The sequence below is a fragment of the Alexandromys fortis genome, unplaced genomic scaffold (genome assembly GCF_014885135.2).
Source record: "Alexandromys fortis isolate MF-2015 unplaced genomic scaffold, M_Fortis_MF-2015_v1.1 scaffold_235, whole genome shotgun sequence".
Taxonomy (NCBI): Eukaryota; Metazoa; Chordata; class Mammalia; order Rodentia; family Cricetidae; genus Alexandromys; species Alexandromys fortis.
Genome location: NW_026068114.1, coordinates 1,312,915 through 1,340,492, shown reverse-complemented (window position 1 = coordinate 1,340,492; position 27,578 = coordinate 1,312,915). Strand labels below are relative to the sequence as shown.

At 44.5% G+C, this 27,578-nt stretch overlaps 1 protein-coding gene across 11 annotated transcripts in view; it reads left to right on the top strand.

The window, feature by feature from the left end:
- Pde4dip (phosphodiesterase 4D interacting protein) overlaps positions 1 to 27,578 on the top strand; it is a 182,630-nt gene that overhangs the window by 103,800 nt on the left and 51,252 nt on the right. For 4 of the 11 annotated variants that reach the window (XM_050124746.1, XM_050124745.1, XM_050124752.1 and 1 more), the window contains 14 exons: positions 16,594 to 16,737; positions 17,720 to 17,839; positions 18,036 to 18,128; positions 18,245 to 18,457; positions 18,902 to 19,060; positions 19,784 to 19,897; positions 20,060 to 20,197; positions 21,074 to 21,253; positions 22,218 to 22,412; positions 24,390 to 24,554; positions 24,692 to 24,773; positions 25,456 to 25,547; positions 26,804 to 26,920; positions 27,095 to 27,232. In XM_050124746.1, coding sequence (XP_049980703.1) covers positions 16,594 to 16,737; positions 17,720 to 17,839; positions 18,036 to 18,128; positions 18,245 to 18,457; positions 18,902 to 19,060; positions 19,784 to 19,897; positions 20,060 to 20,197; positions 21,074 to 21,253; positions 22,218 to 22,412; positions 24,390 to 24,554; positions 24,692 to 24,773; positions 25,456 to 25,547; positions 26,804 to 26,920; positions 27,095 to 27,232 — 1,950 coding nt within the window. Of the gene's footprint in view, positions 1 to 7,852; positions 9,681 to 16,593; positions 16,738 to 17,719; positions 17,840 to 18,035; positions 18,129 to 18,244; positions 18,458 to 18,901; positions 19,061 to 19,783; positions 19,898 to 20,059; positions 20,198 to 21,073; positions 21,254 to 22,217; positions 22,413 to 24,389; positions 24,555 to 24,691; positions 24,774 to 25,455; positions 25,548 to 26,803; positions 26,921 to 27,094; positions 27,233 to 27,578 lie in introns of those variants that run through there. The other 7 variants (XM_050124743.1, XM_050124742.1, XM_050124749.1 and 4 more) reach the window with 5 other exon arrangements.

Here is a 27,578-nt window from a genome sequence, read left to right as displayed (position 1 = left end):
CCCCCCCCCCCCCCCCCCCCCCGCAGGCTGTATGGCACACTTCCGTTTTATGAAAGCTAGCCAAAAGGGAATACATCTATAGGTCAGTAGCAGCTTCTGTTTTTCCATGTCCTGTTATCAAAGTGTGCTGTGTCTTCAACAATAGGGTCTTACCATCAAAATGTGAAGACATACCAATAATAATAGAAATAGTTTGCATTGCCTTGAGGGTGTCTGCAACTTCCTTCTTCAACAACTTGAAGGAAGATATTTCACATCTGGGAGGAGCAGTAACCCAGTGTAGGGTAACTCCATTTAAACTTAAGACACACATACATACACACACGGTTCATATCTATCTATCTATCTATCTATCTATCTATCTATCTATCTATCTATCTATCATCTATCTGAAAGAAGCTTATAAAATAGGTTTCCATATGACTTTTTCAAACATCCTTAGTTTTAGTTATCCCCCCCAATACTTCTATTTTTCCAACCGCTCCCCACTCCTGAAAGGGGTAATCTATTCTTTAGATACATACAAGCAGATATTAGATAGTATATTTATTATTTGCTTATCTTGCAGAAGCCACTTAGGAGAGAAAGGGGCTATCTTGACTCAGTCAATAGTACAGTTCATCGTGATGGGGAAGTCACGACATTAGGAGTTCGATGTGGCTGGTCACATTGCATCCTTCATCAGGAGGCAGAGTGGCGAACGCTAGTGTTCCCCTCACTCTCTCCTTTTCATTTAGTCCAATCTCCTAGCCCATGTAATAGTAGTTATTGTGGATCAGTAACTAATCTAGATAATTCCTCAAAGTGTGCCTGGAAGTCTGTCACCTCGGTGATTCTAGATCTTCCCAAGTTGACCATATTGGCCATCAAAGACAGGTAGTTGGGCATTTGAGGGATAAACTCAGGAATTTCTAGGGTAAAAAATATAAATTGGAAGCCACTGGTATAATAGTGAGTCAACAAGGATGACATTGGGAGAGTATGGGAAGAGGTTAAAGGTCCAGGGCTGAGCATCAACTGAACATGCACAAAAGACTGGTGGGCATGACACTTCCCACACAAATTCAGTTATATAAGAAACGTATTGCTTCCTGCAAATCAATTTAGTATCGACCTAGTCCCTATCTTACTTAAGCTGTTAGGGAGTTGAGTTTCATCTATTTGCTATTTTCTTTCTTCTCTATTCTGTTATGTGAAGGTTGAAGGTTCCTAGAGTCTACCTAGTCCCAAAACATCAGGGGCACAACTCTGACCATTGGTTCAACTGTAACACACTGTGGCAAGTTTGGTTTCAAAGGCAAGAACACAGGGCAGGAACTCAGGGCAGGAACCCGGAGGCAACAACAGGAGCAGGGCATGGAGCATCCCTGCTGACTGGCTTGCTCCTCATGGTTTTGCTGGGTCTGCTTTCTTATTGCTCCCAGGACCACGAGTCCTGGAGTAGCACCACCCACAGTGAGTTGGTCCCTTGCGCAATTATCATCAATCAAGAAAATGCACTGGAGGCTGGCCCACAAGTCAGTCTAATGAGGGCATTTCTTCAGTTGAAGTTCCTGCTTCCCAAATGACTCTGGTTTCTTTCAAGTTGTCATGAACGTAGGCAGCACACTGGGGCTGGAGAGATGGCTCAGAGGTTAAGAGCGTTGCCTGCCCTTCCAAAGGTCCTGAGTTCAATTCCCAGCAACCACATGGTGGCTCACAACCATCTGTAATGGGGTCTGGTGCCCTCTTCTGACCTGCAGGCATACACACGGACAGAATATTGTATACATAACAAATAAACAAATAAATAAAAATGATGTTAAAAAAAAAGAAAGGCAGCACAAACCCTCTGTTTTCTTTCATCCTCTGAGTTTGCATAAATGCATGCTTATTGGCTCATATATCCCAGAGATAGCAAGCCCTTCCACTCACTCTTAAGGTGACTCTCATATCTACGGCACGGCCATTTCTATCCCAGAAGTTATTACTCTACACATAAATAGCTGTAATGGTTTTTCTCTGCTCAAGTGCATGACATCATGTCCAAATTCTTTCGCTTTTGTTAAAATACTCTAACTAAATGCTACTTGCTAAGGTCCGTGACGGTGTTTGTCACACAGTTGGCCCTTAATATCTGTGGATGAACAGTTGCAGAGAATTTGAAGTACAGGGATGAATATGGATATCCAGCGATCCCCACCTTCTCCCTTCACTTACAGGCGGACACTGTGCTCACCCCAACTTCCAAGACTAATACTATCTTCTTTGGCTGGAAGCTTCTTTGTCCCTCCTTTCTGACAACTATTTTGTGTGTTACCCCTGCTCCTCCAACCCTCTCTGTCCACACTAGTCTCGGTGTTTTTCTCTCATACTGTATCGTGTTTGTACCATTTAGTTAGCCATTATCCTAATTATCTGTGTCTGAGGGCTCAGCGAAGTCAGAGAAGACATCAAGTGTGCATAAATTCATGTTGTCTGGCTCACATATTTAATACGTATTTGAAGTTTTATTTACAAAACTATGGTTATTTAATAACTTATTGAGAAAGGATCTGATGTTTACTATCTTAACTTGAATTCCAGTAAAATTCATAATCACAATCTGTAGATATATGGGAAGTCTCCTTCTTTTTAAGCCCAAGTTTCCAAATACTACCTAATTAGTGGAAAGCACCATGGTTTCTCATTTCCAGCATATGGAGATCATGTACCAGTTTGTGTGTTACCGTTAAGTCTAAGTGACTTTACTTGGACACTCTCTTCCTCCTCTTACTCCTTCTCCTCCTCCTCTTCAACTTCTTCTTCCTCTTTCTCTTTCTGTTGTTTCATCTTATATGCCTGAATCATTTTTGCAGTGGAGAAGAACTTTAATTAATTAGAACAGTTTGGGCAGTGGAACCCAGCACAGCTGGTTTGGAACATGGGGGTTTCCCGCCTCTCATTCCTTTGGAAACTCCCTCCCAAGCTAAAATTAGATGTTAGAAGCAGCTTTATTGCCACACAGTGGATACAAAAGCGATGGTGGTTCCAAGAGAAACTTCCCAGACCTAAACAGGGATGGCACCAACAGCAAAACAAATCAGACAAAAGGCTACCCCAGTAATACTTGTCCAGCACAATGGGAATATACTTACTTCTCCCTCCTTCCATTTTTTTTCTTTTCTTTCTAATTTTTTTGTGACAGGGTTGCCCCCTATAGCCTAGACTGACCTAGAACTCACAATGTTAGCACAGGCTGGCCTTGGCAGTGGCAATGCCATCTTCCTGCCCCAACCTCAAGAGTGCTTGGATAATACGCTGGCATGAGCCACCATTCCCAACTACAGTATCATTTTTTAAATTCAACATTAATTTTGTGAGTAGTTCTTTGATAGATTTTTTTCATTTAACTTTTCATCTAACTTCTGGCCTTTTTCTCTTTCAAAAATTATTTTATTTTTATGTGCATGCAAATTTTGCCTGCATGTATGTACATGTACTGCATGTGTGCAGTGCCCATGGAGATCAGAAGAAAGCACTGAAGTTACAGAAGGCTGTGAGCTGCCATGTGGGTGGCTGGGAACTGAACCTGGGTCCTCTCCAAGAGGTGTGCAGGCTCTTAACACGGAGCCATTTCTCCAGCCCTGTGGAACTTCTGATATTCTTACTGAGGCTTTTCTGAACCCAGTTTAGCAGTTCTGGTTCCACAACTTTCAAAGAAAGCTCTCAGAAAGCAGCAGCAGCGAGACTGAGGAATTTGTGAGGAGGTCCAAGCAAGCGATGTGTATTTTAATAGCCCCACCACACCTCACTCTGAGGGATACTAAAGTCTGAAAACTGGTATCTTTTAAAACTTCGTATTGTCTATTAGGAATCTAAGGACCAGGTGTGAGTGACCTAACCTAACATTAGCCACCTAAGGAGTGACTGACTCCTAAGTTACTGCGCACAGTGAGCGTGCCCACCAGCCATTTGTATTGTTTCTTTTCTTCCTTCCTTTCTTTTTTGGAGATATGATCTTAAGGTAGTCAAGGCTAGCCTCCAACTCACTAGGTACCTGAGGATTACCTTGAACTCCTTGCCCTCTTGCCTGTGCATCTCCCCCCCACCCCACCCCATCCCCAGCTAGGATGTTGTCAGGAGCTTCCACACCCATTTTGTTATCATTCCATTATCTTTAGGACAAACTACTGATACAGCCCATAGGAAACCCATTCTCAAATTTTCTATTATGTGCATTCAGTAAGTTTTAGAAGAAATCATCCAATATTAAATCATCAAAAAAATCTTCAATCTCACCTTAATCACATACACTGCTTCAGTCTTAAATGTATGGGACACCCACGTAGGGAACTGTGGCTTCTCAAGTTCATATTAAACACGACTAGACCTTTTTTGCATTTACAATTGGGCCATTTATAGAATGTCTTCCAGACTGTGTGTGTTTTATCTCCCCGGTTTTCAAAGCTATTCTGTGCTCAAGTGGGGATTGTTTTCTGCTAAAAGCATTTAGGCAATGCATATCTACATATTCATTTTACTACCATATGCTAACATCAGATCTACAATTCTAAGTGCTCACTTTCTTGAGCGTCGGAAGCTGCACAAAGCCATGTATCCATCATTCAAGACACGACAGAGAAAATCTCTACTGCCCCAGAAAATGTCTTTGTCTTCTGTCTTAGGGTTACTATTGCTGTGATGAAACACCATGACCAAAAGCAAACTGGGGAGAAAAGGTTTATCAACATCACTGTTGATCATTGAAGGAAGTCAGGACAGGATCTCTAAGGATAGGAACCTGGAGGCAGGAGCTGATGCAGAGGCCGTGGAGGGCTGCTGCTTACTGACTTGCTCCCATGGCTTGCTCAACCTGCTTTCCTACAGCACCTGCTGGCTCTACCCACAGTGGGCTGGGCCCTCACTAACCAATCACTAGTTAAGAAAATGCCCTGAGGTTTGCCTACAGCCAGATTTTATGGAGGCATTTTCTCAATTTAGGATCCTTCTTCTCTGATAACTCTAGAGTATTCAAAGTTCACATAACACTAGCCAGCATACTGTCCTTTGAAATTAATTTTCATTCTCTCACCCTGAAACCATTCCTAACTTCTATCATAATAAATGTATTTTTCCTTTATTTTTTCTTCAAATGAATCATACAACATGTTTCATTTGTATGTGACATTTTCATGACCAGTTTTCTGGATCCACGCATGGAGTACACATCAGAGCCCATTCTTTTTCATGGGTGGGTAGTGTGGCATTGTACAAACACGCAGGAACATGCTCATCCTTTCTTGTTCTAGATAGGGTCTCACCATGTGGCCCTGGCTGGTCTGGAACTTGAAAAGTAGACTCAAGCTCACAGAGATCTGCTTTCCAAGTGCTGGGACTAAAGGTATGTGTCCCCAACCTGGCACCCTATCTTGTTTTTAAGAAACTATTTTTTTTCTTATCTCGGAGTGTATAAACTTATTATGAAAAATTATAGAATACAAATGAGGGAAAAGGAACCTAAGTATTCATTTTCAGCCCCCAGATATACCATTATTAGCTTGTATTTCCCTATTTGAGCCTTTGTCTATATTGAGTTGCCCACACTATATGTATATCATGCGTGTTACAAGCATTTCCCTTCAGTTTCAAGTCTTATGGTCTAGATCTAAGTAGCACCTGGTATGTTAAATTGGCATAGCCTTTGGCTTCACCTATGGGATCTTTTCTAAATTTAGAATTAGGGCAGAGAGATGACCCAGCTGTTATGAGTACTTGTAGCTCTTGCCAAGTATGTGAACTGAGTTCCCAGCACCCATATGGCTCATAACCATGTGGAACTGTAGTTCCAGGGAAACTGACTCTGTCGTCTTCTTCTTCTTCTTCTTCTTCTTCTTCTTCTTCTTCTTCTTCTTCTTCTTCTTCTTCTTCTTCTTCTTCTTCTTCTTCTTCTTTTTTTAAGATTTATTTATTAAGCATACAATGTACTGCTGGCAAGGAAGGCACCAGGTCTCATTACATTACAGATGGTTGTGAGCCACCATGTGGTTGCTGGGAATTGAACTCGGGACCTCTGGAAGAGCAGCCAGTGCTGCTCTTACCCTCTGAGCCATCTCTCCAGCCCCCGACTCCGTCTTCTGAACTTGCCTGCCTGCATATATGTGCACAAGGCACATTCATGGTTCATATACATACATGCATATACATACAGGCAAAACATTTATGCAATACAGTTTTAAGCTAAAAAAGTCTTAAAATATTTAATGAGATATCAAATTAAAAGCGATACTTGAATTAAAATTAAAGGCAATACTTGAATATTCATTGGTCTAAATTCAAACGATTCATGGTCTATAGGATAATGCCTTCATTTCGTTCCTTCCATCATTTGCTTCCTTCCAAGGAGCCACTGTTAACTACCAATTGAGATGAAGATGATGGTAAGGATCATAAAAGGCTAAACTTATCGCAGTGTTTTATTTTTAAACTTTAAGCTTCAAGTTTTGTTCTCTGCACAACATTACCTTTTGACCATATGACTTTAAACACCAATGATCACGTTAGGGCTAGTTCTGGCCTAAGAGCTCACCCACTGTTTTTCAATGTTAATTTGGAGTATTTTCTCTAGGAGGGGATAGAGCGCTCTCTGCCTGTCCATCAGTCAGGGTGAGTCCAGTGACTCTTGTAGATTTCAGATTGTGGCTCAGTTTCTTTTTTATTTTTCCCAAATTTATTTATTTTTATTTTATGGTGCCACGGGTGTTTTACCTGCATGTTTGTCTGATCTTGGAGTTACAGACAATTGTGTGCTGCCATGTGGGTGCTGGGAATTGAACTCAGGTCCTCTGGAAGAACAGTCATATGCTCTTAACCACTAAGCCATCTCTCCAGCCCAGTGGCTGTTTCTTATGACGTCCAAGCTCACATGCCTAGAGGATTCAAAACTGCAGCTGTTTCCATGGAATCCCATTTCCTGGTCTTGACTAGAGGATCAGAATACGTGTCTGCAGATGGCATCATATATGCAAAGGTATGCTGCAGACAAAGCTCCAGGATTTTGTTTATGTAACTAAAATAATTATAATAGCTCCGGTCTCACAATACTAGAATTTAAAAATCGTTAGTTCAAGCGATCGATCGCTGGGGATAGGATTCCTCCTCTGCTGTTTGCCTCACAAGCCAGGAAGTGAATTCTCACCCTCAACAGTTTGTGTTACCGGCAACCCATCCAGTCGGTGCTCCAGGTTCCTGGAGTGTGAGGTTCAGTACACAGTAACTGTGACGTAGGAAAACCGGGTACTAACGACGCCAATGAATTTCTAGCCCTAATTCTGAAATTCTTGAACTGAAAATATTTCCAAAAGAAGCGTCTGTCTTCCTTTCCCATTTCGAAAAAAAAAAAGCAGTCTACCAGAACCAGAAAGAAAATTCGTGATAATGTCCTCTCAGGAGGCCTCAAGCAAAGCTTTCTCGTTATCTTTAAAATCGTGATTAGCAGTTGCAGTCACCCGGAGTTTGCAGGACTCTCTCTCTGGTGCTTGCCTTGTGTGCCGTCCTCCCCCCCCCCACTCCATAAAAGGACAAAACACCCAGGCTTGCTAGCCCTCCCCTTACACCGATGGGAGAAACCCAAGTCTCCTTTTTTAAATCCATCCAATAGTAGGAAAGGTTCAACCTTAGCTTGGCCTCGGCAAACTCGCTCTACCTGCCCTTGCCTCCTCTAGTTATCAGGCCCTCCCCACCCATCTCTGCCGCCCGAGTCCTTCTGACCCCAGAGCCAGACAGAATTAGGAGAGGAGGTGGGGTGGCGGCCGAAGGCGGCGGCGCAGCGGTACCTAGTGGCACCGCCAGGCCACATCCACAGCGTACGTGGCACTGGTTATGGACGGACAGGGAGGGGACTGGGCTTTCTCCTCCCTGGGAGGAGCCTCAAGGCACCCAGCAGAGGAGGGAGATTCCTTGAAGGGACAGGGCGTGGGTTCGGTGAGATCTTATCAGAGTAAAGCAGCCAGGCACTGGCCAGGTACCAGGTTTTCTACGCTCAGCTCGGAGCGGAGCGAAGTCAGCGTTGCCGGAACAGCGGGAGAAACTGGAATGAGGGCGGAGGCAAAGTGCTCGCCCGCCCGCATGCGCGGAGCCACAATGGTCGGACTACAACTCCCAGAGGAGTCACCCGGAGGCCGCCTACCCCGGCGCCATCTTGAAATCTGATGCCTCATCGCCCGGGCTTTGCGTCAGCCCTGAGCCGCCACTGCTGTCCGGGAGCCCAGCCTTGCCCGCCTGGGAGGACGGAGAGGACGCGGCTGCCCGCGGCAGAGACAGCTGGAGGGGCCTTGGCAGCGTCCGCGCTCAGCTCGCACCCTGTCACTCAGCATCCCCCCCCCTCCTCGGCGTTCTGTGCCCGCCCCCTGCCCGAGGGGCGGGGCTGGCCGTGTGGTACCCAGAGCCTGCGCGCTCTGAGGTGCGCCCCTACCCAGTGAGGACCCCGGGCAGGGCCATGCCAGCCACAGACGATCGAGGTGGGAAGAGGAACGCATCCCAGAGCCGGTGAGCAGCCCCCCGCTGTGACCGTTACAGAGAAGCAGCTCGGCACCCTCCCGGAGTTAAAGATGAAAGAGATTTGCAGGATCTGTGCCCGGGAGCTGTGTGGAAACCAGCGGCGTTGGATCTTCCATACAGCGTCCAAGCTCAACCTCCAGGTTCTGCTTTCGTACGTTCTAGGCAAAGATGTCACTCGTGATGGCAAAGCCGAGTTTGCTTGCAGCAAGTGTGCTTTCATGCTTGATCGCATATATCGATTCGATACTGTTATCGCCAGGATCGAAGCCCTTTCTCTTGAGCGCTTGCAGAAACTGCTGCTGGAAAAGGATCGCCTCAAGTTCTGCATCGCCAGTATGTATCGGAAGAATAATAACGACGACTCTGGCGAGGAGATCAAGGCGGGAAGTGGGACGGTTGACATTTCCAACTTACCAGATATGAGGTACTCTGCGCTGCTCCAGGAAGACTTCGCCTATTCAGGGTTTGAGTGCTGGGTAGAAAATGAGGATCAGATTCAGGAGTCCCACAGCTGTCATGGTTCGGAAGGCCCCGGAAACCGACCCAGGAGATGCCGTGGTTGTGCAGCGTTGCGGGTTGCGGATTCTGACTATGAAGCCATTTGTAAGGTACCTCGGAAAGTGGCCAGAAGTATTTCTTACGCCCTCTCTAGCAGGTGCTCTACGAGCATTTGCACCGAAGAACCTGCATTGTCAGAGGTTGGGCCGCCAGACTTACCAAGCACAAAAGTAGCCCCGGATGGGGAAAGCATGGAGGAGGGTACCCCGGGCTCCTCTGTGGAATCTTTGGATGCTAGTGTCCAGGCTAGTCCTCCACAACAGAAGGACGAGGAAGCGGAGAGAAGTGCGAAGGAGCTCCTAAAGTGTGACTATTGTTCGGATGAACAGGCTCCGCAGCATTTCTGTAACCACAAACTGGAGCTAGCTCTCAGCATGATTAAAGGTCTTGAATATAAGCCCCTTCAGAGTCCCCGAGGGAGCAAGCTTCCAATTCCAGTGAAATCCAGCCCGCTTGGAGCCAAGCCTGGCCATATCATGACAAATGGCGTTAGTTCCGGTTTCCTTAACAGGCCCTTGACACCTGTGAGTTACTCCTTGGAGTTCTCGGACCTCCTGGAGCTGTGGGATGATCTCTATGAAGAGTATTTGCCGCTCCAAATCCAGGTATACACACCGACTGCTGCCCCTGGCGCCCTCCTGACGAGCCACCCATAGACTTCTCATGGCTCGATTAGCTTCAGGAGAATAATGTCCTAGGCTCGAAAAAACTAATCATTAAAGCCCATTTTGGCTATACTTTTTGCTCATGCCCATTTAGTAAACGTGGTTTACACTTAGATAAGTTGCTTTTTCATCAACCTTTTGAACATTATCTGTTGGTTTTTCTATTGTTAAAAACTGCATCTTTTTCACATACCAAAAGAGAAAGATTCTTTTCCTTGCAGAAAGAAGACATCCCGTCTCGCCTTTGGCACCCCAATCTCCCCCTCCCCTTGACTTCTGCCATTCTCTAGATTTGTGGATGACATTTTCCATTGTCTTCTGTAAGAGAGTTAGGTTCCTGGCCGCTTCTCCTGTTAAGCTTTTCATCACCCAGGTGCCTCAAATGGTTAGCGCATGGGGGTTAAGCCTATTGATCTGTCAAAAGAACATCTGGGCAGTGTTGTCTATGATTAACAGTCATTTGAGAGTTAATGGTGACTTGTTCATGCAAGATCTTTGGGAAGGCAAATGTTGTGACTCGTAAGGTTAAAGTGAAAAGTGCTCAGGCAGCTTTTCTACTGAGCTCTACTGGGCTGTTAGTAAGAAAGGAATCCTCTCACCCTGTTCTTGACTTTCTTAATGATTGGAGAATGACAGTTGAACTTAATTTGAGCTCTTCACGTCCGCTTGACTGATTTCACACCACCCTTTTAAATCCAGCTATTTACAGGGACTGATAGGTGCTACTTTGTTTCCATGCAACACTAAATGCTAGATTCAATTAACTTTGCTAAACATCCTTTGCATATTGGGCAAAGGTGGACCATCTAGGAGTCACTGGGAAACTTAGTCCTCAGTCAACAGGGTTCAGAAACTTTCAGCATGGGAATGAGTGAAGTTGAGATTCCATTTAAATGGGATTTTTGAGGCATAGTTAGGCAGCATGTGAAATTTGTATACTAATAAAAACTTTAGCCGAAAGCATAAAAATGTTTTAAAATTTATGGAGAACAATGCCTTCCTTTGTGTCAAGTGTTAATCATTACATGCCTAGCACCTGGGCGCTTCCTTTTTTTCTTTAATGGAACCTCATTTCTGTTTGACCCAAACAGTATTTCTGTGACCAGACATAGATGCTACAAATTAAACATGGTATTCTCATATTTGGATCTTGAAAATAAGCTGGTCACGATGGGGAAGTAAGTTGTTTTTGTCTCTCAGCAATGGCCAATACTGCAGCAAGTTGAACACCTGAAGGATTCCATGGAAAACAAAAATATGTTTACTCCATATTTAATTGAAAAATACTTTTTTTTTTGGTATTTTGCCTGGACGTAGCCAATTTTGGAATTGGGGAGGATTTTCAAGAGCATCCCTCAGTTAGGAACGTGGAGAAGCTATTGTTTAAGAGCCCTTGCAGAGCCAAAGATCCCTCACCGTTTTCAGCAGGACTTTCTAATTCTGTATATTTAATTACATTGTCTGAATCACATCAACTTAAACCAAGAACCTGCTTTCCACACCCCAAGGATTCCATGGGGATCCGGGGAGGAGGTTTCTGTAAAAAAAAAAAAAAACTAAATGAGTGTGGAAACCATGGTAACTGTAACCTTAGATCAGATCCCTTTATCACAGAAACTGTGGATGTCAGAGCTTTAAACTAGTGGGATATGACCTTCCTCTTGTATCAGGACCTCATTCTGTGCTATATGGAGAATAAGACAGTGGGAGGTAGAAAATGGCGTTGAGCTTCAAGAAAGAGTGTTTCATGACTGTGTTTTCTCTAATTAGTAAAGATGTAAGGCAAAATAGTTACCACGAGCTCAATGTGTTTGTAAACAAAATATGTATTTTATTCTAGCCCTTTGATCTATTGATTAAGTCTAATTGACTTTTAATCTCCTTAAGGGCTGTTGTGCTGTAGGGTAGAAAAAAGCCAGGTGGGACAAGGACAGATGGGCTTTTATCTGTTTCTCTGAGCACACGTAGGAAGAATAAAATATCTTTGTTAGTTTTCTTTTTGCTTTGTAGATGCAAGAACCTGGAAAGCAATCTTTTTTTCTACCATAGGAAGGAAACCTGGAGTGCCTTCTGCTTAGTCATTTTGATTCTTTTGTTTTAATCCTCCACTTAACCCTTTGTATGTGTATGAACTGTCAGCTTGAAAGCTCTTCCTGATGACTCTGCTTCCCTGCCACCCCCACCCTACATCTCCTTCCTTGGATTAAGATAAGCAACAGCAGTTTATTTCTCTTGCTTACTGATACTATGCAAATCATTTATTTGCCTTCTGTGAGCACAGGCTCTTCAGATAATCTGCAGAAAAGGTTTGACTTGTTCTGGGTAGTAATTTCCTTCTTTATTGTCTGGCCCTGAAGTAGAAAAGCTATGCTGAGGGGGTGTGGTCCCTTAGTAAACAGCAATTCACAGAGCTCTGAGCCACTTCCAGGCTCTTTTCTGCCCAAATTCACAGTGAGCACACCTTTGCTTCAAACCTGACAATGTCAAGGTTTGCTCCTTTGGGACAGTTGTGAATTTGTCCCATTTGCACCTTTGGGAAATAGAGACATCAGACCCTAGTCAAAGCTTAGGCCTTTGATTTTACACTAGCTGATGGTTCTTGTTTGCCTTTGATGATTAACAGCAGGATAGAAAATTAGAGCAGTTTGAGATCTGTGACTCTATTAGGATTAGAACATGCCAGAAAAAAGTGCTGCTCATGCAGAGGTAAGAACAACTGCTTTAGCCTGGTGTTGTGTACACTAGGCCTGGACATCGCTCTCCTTTTTCAGGTCAGTAAAGCATGCCTACTAACTCTAACTTGAAAGTGATTAATTTGGAAGGACAGTGTGGTTAGGTCATGGTCTTAGAAGCCAAGAATCTGGGAGTGACCCTAATGCTACTCAGTTGAGGATCACTGACATCGGACTCTGAGAATCTGCCCAGGACCCGTAAGTTTATGTACTTGGTACTTCACAAGAATTTAGTACACATTTCTGACTTAGAGAAATTTACTAAATGCCCTTTGGGCTTCTCTGAAAAGGCTTTTTTTTTTTTTTAATTCTATCAAAGAATAAATTATGAAGAAAGAAACAAAACCTCCCATGTTTTCAATAAGTCATGTACAGAATCAGAAGTTTCCTGTGACTCAGGCTGAGACGGTTCACAGGAGAGGCAGATTCCTTGCCTGTGGCAATCGTCCACTTCAAAGCTGCTGCTCCTGTATCCTTGTGTTTATGTACACAGAGGCATAGAAACCACATTTATGTGAATATAAATGAGAAGATATAGATAAAATGATCTTGCTTTTAAGAGGGCTGCTGAAGGATCAGAACATTGCCCAGGGAGTAGGAGACAGGCCTGTTTTAGTTTGGCTTTGTTCTTATTGGTCTTATTCATCAAGCACAAACCTTCGATCCCTAAAATGATCCTGCCGGTGTGGTGAGAAAGGACTTCACAGTAATAAAAGCTGCCTCACCAACTGCAATTTAGTTTCCCCCGGACACTTCTTGGTCTTTTTGGTCACTTGGATATCTTAGCCTACCTTATGTGGCTTTCCTTGTATGGAAAGTGGGATGGATTGGCTGGTTAGTTCATTGCTTCCTTCAGAGCCCTAAGCTCTCTCTCTGATTTAAAGTGGATAAACAGGACTGCCTTCCTCCCGTTTTTAATATTGAAACTATTCCCTGCTGCCCAGCACTAGAGATTTAGGCGTTGAGCTGAGGTCTTGCGCAGGCTAGGTAAACACACCAGCTGGACTGTAGTTACACTTAGTTTCTTCCATTCTGCCTGCTGCAACCGAGATTTCAGGGGTGTAGTGGACATTGCTGGAGAGTTTTTTTTCACCGGGGAAACAATAAGCCAGGTCTTATAGAGGCAACATTTTGTGTGTCCGTTAGAATTGTCAGTATCTATTTCAGTCATCTCTTGTGGTATGTAGATGACATAATTCATATTGCTTCAGGGGAGGCATCTTGTAGTCACAGCAAGTATCTCAAGTATTTCTGGGAGCTGTCATCCCTGCTGCTTCTTCCTCCCCCAGTTGTCTGGAACAACAGCACATTAACCGTACCAGAGCTGTCCACTTCTCTCCTCCGCTGCTGTCTTTATAATCCAGTCACCTTTCACCTACATCCTGGCTGATCTTTCTTTCTGCTGGGCCTTCCTAACCGCCTGTCCCCACTGAGCAGCTGACACGCTTTTAAACATGTAGATATGATTGCTTTTCTGTTAGAAAGCACTGCATCCGGGACTGGGGACAGAGGTGCACAAGGCCCTAGGTTTGATCCTCAGTCCCACCAAAAATAAAGCGAGAGTGCATGAAATACTGCAGACAGTCCTCATTATAGTGTAGATGAATCCAACTTGTTTATCCCTGCTGTACAGGAGTGTAAGACGGCTGTGCCCCCCTTAGCACTTGACCCTGTTACTCCTCCCTTTGTCCAGTATGTTCTAAGAAGGCCACCACAGGCCCGTGTCCCTCCTGTGCACTTGATCTGTGGCTAATCTGAGCTGGAATGTGCTCTAAGTGTAAAATTGGCCTCAGTTGTCAAATACTTAAATTTTACATTTGTAATGTTTTAAAATGTTAGCTTAAATTGTCAAAACTAAGTTTACATTTTTTAAATTTATTCAGGGAAGCTATGAGAAAATAAAAAATTACCCATGTGGTTCACATTGTATTTCCCTTGGGTTGTACCCTTTTAGACATATATGCCTTTCTTTTCAGGGACTCAGATTCCATCTGCTGTTTCCTCTGCCTAGCTTGATGCTTTTACAGTGACTGGCTACTTACCCTTCAGGTATCCATTTGGATACTGTCTCAAAAGGAACCCTCTAGTTGATATATAAAGTAGCAGTCAGTAATTCTTGTAGTCCTTTCCTGAGGACATGCCACCAGCTGACACCCTGTATTTCCTGTTTATTATGTAGCCACCAAATCCAGGTGGGGCAAAATCTGCTTCAAGAGAAGTCGCTTTTGTCCTATATAGTGTTTTCCCTCCAGCATGGCCTCTGCTTCTTAGTGCTCAACCGATGTGTGTTGATGGAGTAGATGAAGTTAACGCGCTGTACTCAGAGGCAACCAGGGCAAATGGGCCCATTTCACTCCCATTTCTGGTCAAAGGAAGCGTTGAAGTCCAGCTTCTAGAGAACCTTCTCAGGAGTCTGAACTGTTTTATGAGTCATTCCGTCAACGTTCAGAACTCCTATGGTTGTTTTTATGACCTGCCACGTGTTTCTGTCTGAGACGGTGTCTTAGTACCTCTTTGACCATCTCACCGTTTAGGATTTTAAGATTGTGTTTTGTCAGTTCATTTAGTGGGGATAAAATAGCCTTGTAATGAGCTGTTCAGAAATAGCTGTGGGTTTATAAGTAAGGTAATAAAACATCCTTATTTGTACCTGTTTTTCCTGACAGAATTAATTGCACCCTTTTAATTCTTAGCAGTGGTTTAAAGCTGGGTGCAGTGCTGCAGGCTTGTAATCTTAGCAGTTGAGAAGCTGAAGCAAAGTTGTGAGTTTGAGGCCAGAGTGGGTTATGAGGTCCTCTCAAACAAACAAACAAACAAACAAAAAACCCTGCTGATTTGTTGTGAGCGGCCAGTTGTAGGATCCCTCTGCTTAGAAAAGTAACAAGAAGTTGAGATTTTGTATTCATTGGCCTTACCCATTCCTCCCATGTACCTGTAAGAGCCTTCCTTACTCCATAGCCCTGTGAGCATCTCATCCTTTTCAGGTCTAGATAAGCTTCATCTCTGCCAAGAACCCTTTCTATATGCCCTGTCAAAAAATAGTCTTCTGCTGTGACCACTACCTCAGGAGACCAAGACTGTTGGGCCCGAGAACGAGAAACATTTGCCTGAATTGTACTCCCCACCGAACTTCACACAGCGCTCTGTGTTTTATACTGTTAGAAAAGTAACAAGCTGCCCTGCGGAAACAGAAAATACCTGACTTCCTCTGCCTAGGCCCTCACAGGAAGATACTTAAAAGTCATCTGTAACCCCAGGCCCTGGAGGGTGGTAAAGTTTAAAGGTGTGACCGAAAGATAGCAGTTCTTTCTTTCCTCTGATGAGAAAGGGGCTGGCGGGGAAGGAAGGATTTAATGCCATGAATTCCTTAGGTATCCGGTATTTTAGCTCATCATGATCTTCTGGTAGAGTTGATGGATTCTTAGAAAGTACATGTCCTTCCAGACTGTTATGGTTATGTTGTTATCTTTATTTTCCCCCTTCATTTTTAATGACTTTGATTTATGGAGACCTGGATTTAATTGCTCTTTTGCCACATTTTGCTTTGCAAACAAGCGAGAATTATTAATAGCTATAGATTTTTCCATTTACCGTAGATATCCTCACATGTATTTCTTAAGGACAAGGATGTCTCTTATCAGCTGTAGATGAAGGAGATTTGGTGGCCAGAAATGCTGTTTCCTATTGTATGGCCCATATTTTAAAAGGGCTTCTTCACATTTTCTAACAGTGAAAACAGGCTTCTTATAGGGTGGGTAATTGGAATATAACTTTGACCTTTCGATGCCTTTGTTAATTTCCTGGTTAAAGCAAATATTTGATTGTCATAACCCTGTCCATTTTTAAGTGCCCCCTTTCTTTCAATTCTGTGTTATTTGCTTTCCCCGACCAAGCAGTATCTGTGAGAATGGGCAGAGTGGGGACAGCAAGGAGCCTAGTAGGGGTGGCAGTTTCAGATGCCTGGAAGCCATGGCTGCCACACAGATCACCAGGTGACTTCCTGAAGACAGTCCTGCTGCTTGCTAACACTGCTCTGGGACAAAGGAGGCCCAGTTTGCCTGTGACAATCGAATGGGTTATTGACCGCATTCACTCAGTCTTGTCTCCCTGCTGCCTCCTAGCCCCATCCTGTAAAGTTACCTAAGCAACAAAAGCTGGACTCAGACGGGACCACGGTAACCCAGCCTGTTACTGAGAAATCTGTGTCTGACTCCCGCTTGGAAGAGCTCCTGGACAAAGTCCAGCAAACAGAGGCCACCAACAAGGTATGGTCAGAACGGGCTCCAGCCCAGCTCCATCATCCTGCGTAGGACTTAGGAGGTGAATGCTGTGGCAGCCCCAGTTCTCGGGGGTATAGTTCATTTAAAAGGACAGTTGTACACTTGTATCTTTTATGTCCTTGCTTGTATGTGTATGTGTGAGTTGCGTGTGTACAGTAGGTGTGCATTTGGTTGCACATGTGCACGAGTGTGGACCAGAGGTCAGTCTCAGGGGTTGTTCCCCAAGAGCTGTCTACTTTCAGCTACTTGGGAGACGTAGTCTTTCTCTGGGACCTGGGGCTTGAAAATTAGTCTAGGTTGGTTGGCCGGCAAGCTCAGGGACTCATCTGTTTCCACCTTCCCAGAGTTAGGATTACAAGCACGCACCTTCTAAGCTTGTCTTTTTATGTGGTTGCTAGGTTCAAACTCAGGTCCTCATAGCTTGCTCAGCCCTTCCCTTTGCTTCTTATCAGGGTTTTAACTTGTTCCATACATAACCCCAATTTCTGATGCCATCTAGGAATGAGATTAGACCTTAACTCCATGGCAAGGCTCTGAGACCGGAAGCTTGTGCTTTTGATTTTAGTGTAACTTCTTATCCCTCTATAGTGCATAGATTTTAATGTCTGCCTGCAAGGCAATTGTCCCAAGAGGGCTCCTGAATACCTGCTGTAGTGTGCTGTGATAGTAACACGTCCTATGCTAGATCACAGGCACTCCTTGGTTCTGTGGAAGGACCGAAAGAATAGTATGGCTGTCAGCACGGGGAGTGTGCGGTGCATGGCACTGAGGTGTTCGAGCAGTGAGGGAAGCAGTTCACATCTGTGCCTCTCTTCATTGTCAGACTCTCATGCTCTCTGTGTATGAGAAGGAAATAAGACAGCATGCCCTAAGACTTTCTCGAAACCCGAGATGTTCAGGACAGGTTGCTGGTCCGCAAGGTTAAAAGCCATCAAGGAGCTAACAGAGTTTTTTCTCCTGAATTCAGATTCTTGAAGAGAAACTGAATGAAATGAGCTATGAGCTAAAATCTGCACGGGAGTCATCCCAGAAGCAAGATGTGACCATTCAAAGCCTCAAGGAGTCGCTAAAAAGCAAGCAAAGCGAGGTAAAATGTTATATGATCACAGACCCGTGGGAAATAGGTCATCTCGTTTGTAGAGGTCACCCCTGTCTGACTAGCAAGCCTTCTCATGGGAAACGGCCCCTTAGGTATTTGGAATGATTCGGTTACTAGCATCTGTACGGGAATGATAATGTATGCACTTTGCTAACATGGGGGTGCTGTCCTCTCTCGTTTTCAGACCGAGGAGCTGTACCAGGTGATCGAAGGTCAAAATGGCACAATGGCGAAGCTTCGAGAAATGCTGCACCAAAGCCAGCTCGGCCAGCTCCATGTACGTGAGGGCCCAAGGGCCGCAGGCAGGGCTGGAGCTCCCCGGATTGCACAGTCCTCTCAGGCACACAGGACTTTTCCTCCTCGTGATTGTGATTAGGATTCTGCTCTTTTCAGGGCTCAGAGGGCGGTGCCCCAAGTCAGCAACAGGTAGCCCTGCTTGATCTTCAGAGTGCCCTGTTCTGCAGCCAGCTTGAAATCCAGAAGCTCCAGAGGCTGCTGCGCCAGAAAGAGCTGCAACTGGCTGATGTCAAGCGATGCATGCAGTTCGTCGAGGCTGCAGCCCAGGAGAGAGAGCAACAGAAGGAAGCTTCTTGGAAACACAACCAGGTAAATCATTTACTGGTTTATTGCTCCCAAGGCTGACTTTGCCTGGCAGGACGGTTTGTGCTGAACCTGAACCCTTGAGTCATTGGCTTGTCTAATTCAGTTTGGTATTTGTTGCCCCTGGGTCATGTACCAGGTGAGCAGACTGTGTCCTGGAGACACAGAGGTGACTATCAGAGACTCTGCCTCTTCAATTATTTAGTTTAATAGGAGAAGCAGTCACATGACAGAATTTCAGCAGGGCAAATACTGCCATAGAGGCAGCTTTATGTTCCAATAGCAGTGATTAGGAGTGGCTAAGGAAAGAATTTGAGACCCTTCTGCCAATTGAGATCCTTCTGCCTCGGGATTATAGGAAGGTGGCCTGCTTGTCTTGAAAGTATTCTGACCTTCATATCTAATGATCATGAGGGGAGCTTACTTTTGAAGAGGACCTGTTTATTTCAGGAGTTACGAAAAGCTTTACAACACCTCCAAGGAGAGCTGCACAATAAGAACCAACAGATTCATGCTCTGGAGATGGAAAAATACAACGAGATTCGAATCCGGGAACAAAACATCCAACACCTCCATCAAAGCCTGAGTCTCAAAGAACAGCTGCTCCGGGTGAGTTCTCAGATGGAAGCCAGGTTTCTAGGGCTCTCATGTGCCTGCCTCAAGGCCCGCCCTGTGCCTCCTGTGTGAGTGCTGGAAACACGCTATTGAGTAGAACATACAATCCATGAAGCGGCACGCTCCCCAGCAAATCAATGCTGTGTGTACACATGTAATCCGCAGAGGCAGGGCTCAGCAGACAGAAGATGTGCTCTTCCGCAGAGTTCATTGACGGAATGAAAATTTTCGGGACAAATGGGGCACTAAGAGACGCAATCAGTCATTACCTACCCTAAGCTTTGGGCCCGTGCCGCATCTTCATTTGGGAGATACCTTTGTGTTGTATCTGGTTTTGTTTTGTTCTAGGATAGGGTCTGACTATGTGGCCCTGTCTGACCTGAAACTCTGTAGTCCAGGCTGGCCTCTAACTTACGGAAATCCACCTGCCTCTGCCTCCTGAGTTCTGGGATTACAGGGATGCTCCACCAGGCCTAGCTCAAAATCTTTTGCGAGATCTTTCCTGACACCGTTAGGCAGAGTCAGGCAGTGTGTCCTGTGTTTCCCTGAGCAGACTAGCTCGCCTGTTTGTCTTTTGTAGAATCATTAACAATTGATATAGCTGTTGTCTCTGAGTTTTTTTGTATATGTGTGCTAAATAACAAATTTCTTGAGAAAAAAATGAAGAAATTCACCTAAGAGGTAAAGGAATAAAGGAAAACGCTTTTGTCTTGCTAGGAATTTCAGGAACTCCTGCAGTATCGAGACAACTCAGACAAAACTCTGGAAACAAATGAGATGTTGCTTGAGAAAATGCAGCAACAGATACAAGACCGAGCCGCCGACCTAGAGGTACGCAGCCAGTTCCCCCACTGCACTGCCGATTGGCCTGCAACTGGTGTCTAAATGAAAAAGCCTTGGGCTTTCCATTTTCCGTTCTTCCCCTTTTGGAATCGAACTGATTAAAGGCCAGTTCAGTGAACCTGGAACTTAGAGGCCTTTCTTTCCCTGCAGCGGGCTATAGATGAGAAGTTCTCTGCTCTAGAGGAGAAGGACAAGGAATTGCAGCAGCTTCATCGTGCGGTGAGAGAGCGAGACCATGATCTAGAGAGACTGCGCAGCGTCCTGTCGGCCAATGAAACTACCATGCAAGTAAGAGTCAAATCCAACTTGCTCTCTTCCCCCAGCCCCCTCGTCGCTTTCTAGGCCTGAAGCATCAGCCGCTCCATTGTTCTCTGAAACCCAGAGTTTCAAAGCCAAAGACCAGTAGCATTTACTCATCCCTCCTCCTGCAGTAGGGAGCAGGCTCTGAAGTCTTTTTTACGTTATATACTTACAGGGGAGCACTGCATGGTGAGTGCTCTTTGTGTGGCTCTAACTTCTCATCCTTGCCTACTCATATGGAGATGCACACGCGCTTTTCCATGAGCATTGCGGGACAAATATATATACACACATATTTTATACTGTGTTTTTCTCTCTGATTTTACATAGGTATCAGTGTATTATATGACTGCTTCTTAGCACATACTTTTAGGTTTTTTGGGGTTTTTTTTAGATTTATTTATTTATTACGTACACAGTATTCTCAGTATTCTGTCTACAGGCCAGAAGAGGGCACCAGATCTCATTACAGATGGTTGTGAGCCACCATGTGGTGGCTGGGAATTGAACTCAGGACCTTTGGAAGAGCAGGCAGTGCTCTTAACCGCTGAGCCATCTCTCCAGCCCCCACTTTTAGGTTTTTTTTTGCAGACTTTATTTTAGACCCTGTGTAGCTACCGTCTGTCAGTTATTAAAGAGGCCGTTCACTTTTTCCCTTGGGAAACTGCCCCTCCCACAATCCTATTGTAGCACACATTCTGTATTTCCCTCTCCATCAACCACATTGAAGGAAAATACTGCTTTGATGCTCTGTTTTCTTACCAGAAGGGACAGGTGGATGTGAGTTAAAGCTGGGACTAATTCTCTTATCCTGAGAGTCCGGGAGGCCCCTTTGGCTTATGTTTGCTGTGTCTGTCCCTGTAGAGTATGGGGAGTCTCCTGATGGCCAAAGGCATGGAGCTGGAGCAGTTAACTGCCACCTGTCAAAACCTCCAGTGGCTGAAGACAGAACTGGAAACCAAGTCTGGCCGCTGGCAGAAGGAACAAGAGAGTGCCCTCCAGCAGTTGCAGACATCCCTGTGCAACAAGGACAAAGAAATGGAGGCAAGGCTTCGTAATTCCAGGGTATTGGTTTAGGGATGCTAGGCTCAGGCTCAGGCAGTGCTCTCCCGGCCTCCGGAGCCAGCCACCCAAGCCTTCAATGATATTCTGTCCCTGGGCAAGCAACTACCTTTCCCTGAATTCTCCTTAAAACCATAACTTAGCATGTCATTTATCATTCTCAGAGAGGCCGTATGAGAATTAATTAATTAGATCTAAAAATACAGCTGTATTATAATAGTTAGGATGTAATTGCTGGGTCAGGCACTGTTTTAAGAGCTTAATGGAAATGGACTTAGTGAATCCTCCCTAGGTTGTGAGGGCATACTCTGCTTTGAAAGCAAAGACCTGGGCGCTTGAGGCTTAGTAACCTGTCAGAGCACCGGGGCAGAGCTGCAGAGCCACTTCAGTCCAGCCAGCGGGGCTCCACGGTTTGAGCACCATCTGCTGTATGTCTGCAGACTGGCGGCTGTAGTGCGTTACTCTTCTCACGAATACCATTTCCTTCTCACTTCATGTCCAGGCTGGCTCCAAGTTTGCATTCTCCTCTTAGAGGCTTGCGGTGGCTTGGGCTTGTAGGAGTTGCGTGCCCCCTCATGCAGATCCTCAGCCCATTAGCCCTCTCTAAAGTTATGCTGCGGAGGAAGCAGATGAGCTGAGTGTCCTTTTTCTGCACCCTCCCTTAACTGTTATGTGCCCAAGCATAAGGAAAACTGTCATCTCAGAAATCATTGTGAAGCTGCCATTCTAGGTATTTCTCCATATTGTTCATATTCGTTCACTGAGTATGCATGTCCAGCCCCCGACTCATCAACCTGTGCTAGGTCTGGGGGCACAAAGGATGAGACATAGAGTGTTCCCAAGAATCTTGTAATTACGTCACAATGGGTTCTTACAACCCCTTCAGTGCGTGGCAGAGGAAATTCTGTCCTCCAGGAATTTACGCCAGCCATCCCTTTCCCATTAGGAACTCCGGGCAACACTACTCTGCAAACTCGAACCCTGTCAGAGTGAGATAGCCGAGGAGCTGTGCCAGCACCTGCAGCAGAAGGAAAGGATGCTGCAGGACCTCCTGAGCGATCGGCGCAAACAAGCTGCGGAGCATGAGATGGAGATCCAGGGGCTGCTGCAGTCCATGAGCACCAGGGAGCAGGCGAGCCAAGTAAGTGCTAAGGCAGAACCACACAGGGACCCTGTGCTACACAGTCTGCTTGGCAGTTCTCCGTCAGTCTGAATGAAATGGTTTGAACACTGCATCTGGAAAGTGGCCTAGACAATACATGTATCCAGTATTTTTGTTTTCTTAATCTTCTGATTGTTTTGAGAGAAAGAGGAATGGAATTCTGAAATACTATCTAAGTTATCAGGACTTGAGTGATACCTCAAAAGAGTTCAAATTTTCCATTCTGAAGGTGTTTATCCTTAATTGTCATTTAGAAGTTGCCAGGGGAGCTCAGCTTTGGCTTCATCCCAGAGAAAGCTGGTGCTATAATTTAGCTAACATGGTTCCAATTCATTATCTCAATCCCCTAAAAGTTTACAATTATGATTGTATGTTGGAGGAGGCCATTAATTGGTTCCCGGCCTCTTAGCCCCAAAAATAATCACACAGAAACTGTATAAATTAATTCTCTGCTTGGCCCATTAGCTCTGGCTTCTTATTAGCTAACTCTTACATCTTAGTTTAACCCATCTCCATTAATCTGTGCATCACCATGAGGTCCTGGCTTACCAGCAAAATTTCAGCACATCTTTCTCAGTCTGTCTCCAGCAGCTTCTTTATGGCTTCTCACTAATTCTGCCTTCTTCCTCCAGCATTCAGTCTATCCTTCTCTGCCTACCTCTGTTCTGCCCTGCTCTGCTATAGGCTCAAAGCAGTTCTTTATTAACCAATGGTATTCACAGCATACAGAGGGAATCCCACATCAATTGTATGTATACATGATGGTATACATGATGCATGTGTAGGCACATGCACAGTGGTGCATTGATGGAAATCAGAGAGCAGCTATGTGGAGTTCATTCTCTCTTGCCATCTTTACATGAGGTCCAGGGATCAAATTCAGGTCACTGGATTTCTATGGGAAACACCTTCACCTGCTGAACTATCTTGCCAGCTCTAAATGCATTTCTATACATTAATGGTCACACATGAGTTCTAGGTCTTCCCCTTGTATCGCCATCACCTTAGAAAATTGCTAGAAATACACTAGTTTGACTGTTTAAATTTTCTCTATTAATTGATGCTTTCATACAATTATATCATATGTTGGTCAGTCCCAAATTCTCTCTTCTCCTCTATCCCCATTCTCACTGGGATCAACCACTTATTTAAACAAAGTGAAACAAAGCAAAAACCTATGGGACCCTCAGAAATAATTTTTCTGCTCAGGATTTATAAAGAAAAATAGTGGAGTAGAAAGTCTTTCCCAGGTAGAATTGTGTGCACAGTAAACAGCATGACTGGACCGGATAAAACATCCTGAAACAGGTTCTCCAAGGTCAGATTTGGGGCAGAACTGGCCTAACAAATGACTTCCTTTACTCTAGTTGCTTCTTCAGCCTCAATTGCCTTTTCCCCAAACATTTGTATGGCTGAGTTCTTTGCCAAACATCACCTTATCACACTGGCCTCTCTATCTAAAATGTAATCCCATGGACAAAGAGTGCGGACGTTCAGTCTCGACTGAGTACCACTGATCACAGAGTCCTGGTTAGGAGCACTGTGCCATTTACCTGCTGACACACACAGTGACTGGTGGCTGAACTGATTAGTGACCATCTGCAATGTGCACACATGTATCAGCAGCTTGTTACATGCCTTGAGTACATACAGCTTTTATTTTCCATACATATATACATACAAATTTTATTTAAAATGTGGGGGGGGACCCTCCCACCACTCTCCAAATCCTTCTGCTGTGCTTGATTTTGCTCGATGCACTTCCTGCTACCTAATATATCCCCTTATGTTTTTCCTGTTTTCTCCTCCTCAATAAGAATGTATACAGACATGCATGCAGGCAAAACCATCATGCACATAAAATAAAAATAAGTCTTTAAAGAATTTTGAAAATGTTTTATTTGTTTTACTGTGATATCTTTCTAATATTGTTTGTTTTGATTCCTTTCTTACCAGGCTGCTGCAGAGAAAATTGCGCAAGCCTTCCTGGAAAGAAACTCAGAATTACACGCCCTGCGCCAGTACTTAGGGAGAGACCTTGGCCCCTCTCGGGCGCCCCTCTTAAACCAGCAAGCTGAAGTGGCTTTAGTCAGCCCCCACCTGGGAGATCAGACTGATCAAGTAAGAACTGTAGACTCACATTCATGGCAACTGCATTTCCTTTTTACATTTGAGGAATTTTAGTGAGACTGTTCAGTCTGTGACTGTGATCATAGTCCCTATGACTTTCTAAACCCCACAACCCCTCCACTTTACAGAGTTCCATGCAGATGCCCTCTGGAGACGATAGCACCTCGCTGACTGCTAGGGAAGATGCCAGCATGCCCAGGTCCACGTTAGGTGAGCACCAGTTCTGCTTTGAGAGGATTCACGTTGCTTTTCCTTGCCCCATTGCTGTCGAGTAGATTCAGCCAAGACTCATCATGATAGTTAAGAAAACCAGTTTGGAGTCCCCTGAAATCCGGAGACTCATCACTTCTAAGAAAAACTGCCCAAACCTTACATGGGTTAACTCAGTGTTAAACCAACTTACATATTAAAAATTAAATGTTAACTTCAGAAATTAAATATATAAAAAGGTATACTCGGAAGCCCATCTATATCCCTGTTTCTCTCTCGTTTCTACTCACTCCCTGAGTGAAATACATTTCATTTCTGGATTGTCCTCCTTTGTATGTTTTTTAAAAGTAAGCGGGTGATTTACATGTGTATATGGATAAGTGTGTCATTTCCTTCTTCGCCTACTAAATGTATTCTTTTGCATCTATATTTAGTATCATTGAAATCCAAATGTTCACCAACTTCATTCTCATTTTTTCTCAGCTGTCTAGTGTAGTCTGTTGGACAAACGTGTGATAGTCTATTCCGTTCATCCTTTTTAGCATATAGATTGATTGTGGGGTTTTTAGTATAAATATTGTTATACATTAAAGCAGGTTCATACATTTTTCTAAGTGCTGCAGGGCAGCAGAGATCACAGCATGTCTCAGTGATTAAAAGTCATGTTGTGCATTCATTTCAGGAGACTCGGACACAGTTGCAGGGCTGGAGAAGGAACTGAGTAATGCCAAGGAGGAACTCGAGCTCATGGCTAAAAAAGAAAGAGAAAGCCAGGTAAGTTTGTTAGTGAAGATCAGTCCATGGATTCCTGTTGTTTCTTTCAAACTGGCTTCTACTTTAAACATTCCAATTCTCCATGTATAATACCTGGCTCCAAATGCAAGAGACACCTTTCTTCTTTTTGGAGAGGAACACAAATTGCTGTATGACTTCATCACCTCAACAAGGTGCTTTCACTGCAATGGAGGCATCAGATCTTTTTGCTTCTTCCTCCTCTTGGTAAGCAAAATAAAATAATTGTAAAGCACTTTTGCCCAGCAGAAGTGTGTGTAGCTCCTGTCTGACATGATGGTGTCGGATGCATGAGCTCTGCAAACAGTGAACAGGAGGCGGCAAGCATGAGCAGTGCTGTGCACTGAGCACTCTTTCTGTGCTCTGTGCTGGTCAAGTGAAATGGTGGTATCATCGCTAATAGGAAATACTATTTTTTTTAAACACAAATATGGTGTCTGACGCCTAAATTGAGGCTTAAATTCAAGTCTTAAAATGCTGATTGGCCAGTAGCCAGGCAGGAAGTATAGGCAGGGCAACCAGACTAGGAGAATTCTGGGAAGAGGAAAGGCAGAGTGTCAGTTACCAGCCAGACACAGAGGAAGCAAGATGAGAATGCCTTGCTGAGAAAAGGTACCAAGCCACATAACTAAACATAGATGAGAATTATGGGTAAATCTAAGTTGTAAGAGCTAGTAATAATAAGCCTGAGCTAATAGGCCAAACAGTTTATAATTAATATAAAAGCCTCTGTGTATTTCTTTGGGACTGAATGGCTGCAGGACCAGGCAGGACAGAAAGCTTCATCTACATATTGTGCTGACTGATGGCAAGATTCCTTTGTAGTAGCAGCATGCTCTTCACCAGGAGGCCTGTAGTTTGGTGATCCCTGGTGGTGTCAGCAGCTATAGCTGCTCAATACCTTAGTAATTCATTAAGTGGTATAAAATACAGGCATTCTAAATCCACCATGTTTTCATGTATTAGCTGAAGTATTCACATAAATTTAACAGCATTTCTTCTTGCTTCTGCTAGTTGTAACCAACTTTTAAATATCCCAGTGACCCAATTAATTAAATTTGTTATTTATAGTAATAGAAGACATCGAAAACATTCTTACGGTTTCTTTTAGAGTATCCTTTGATTGCACACTCATGTTTTATTGATTTGACCCATGGCACTATTCTTGTGTTACTGACTGGTTGTAATATGCCGTGAGACAGCATTTTCCTTTCCTGTTGGTTTTTTTCTCTCCACAGATAGAACTGTCTGCTCTACAGTCCATGATAGCTGTACAAGAGGATGAGCTGCAGGTGCAGGCTGCTGACTTGGAGTCGCTGACCAGGAACATACAGATCAAAGAAGACCTCATAAAGGTCTTTCACAGCTTTTCAAAACCACTGGAATAGTGTATACCTCAGCTAGCTGTAGAGCATCTTCACACAGGATACTCAATTCTCTGGCCTTGAACTAGAGCAGAAGGATCTGTCCCTTGCCCCTCTGCTGTGTGACGTCATCACCGTTTTCATGTTTGCTTCTATTTTTTCTAGGACCTGCAAATGCAGCTCGTTGACCCTGAAGACATACCAGCCATAGAACGTCTGACCCAAGAGGTCCTACTTCTTCGGGAAAAAGTTGCCTCAGTAGAACCCCAGGGTCAGGAAGTTTCAGGAAACCAGAGGCAACAGGTGAGTTCTTGGGACACAGGTTCTTCTGTAGCTTCTGCCCTGTATCTAAGCTTCTCAGTGCAGAGTCTTCAGAAAGTCTGTGTGCCTTGCCTGTGTACCTGTCTGCACGGCCCTCTCCCTACCCACCTCACTCCAGTCTGCACTCCTGACTGCTCTCTCTCTCTGCCGGCTACACGTTCTTAGCATGGCTTACGGCTCTGGGTGGGGAGTGTCTTTCCTAAGCTTTCCCCTAGACCTAGACCAGCGTGTGCGACAGCTTGGAGCTGCTCAGTGAGTACCGAGTGAAAGGGCTTCAGAAAGAGCGCTAAGTTGTTGGTGCTTCTGTCTTATCATCCATCCTTCCTGC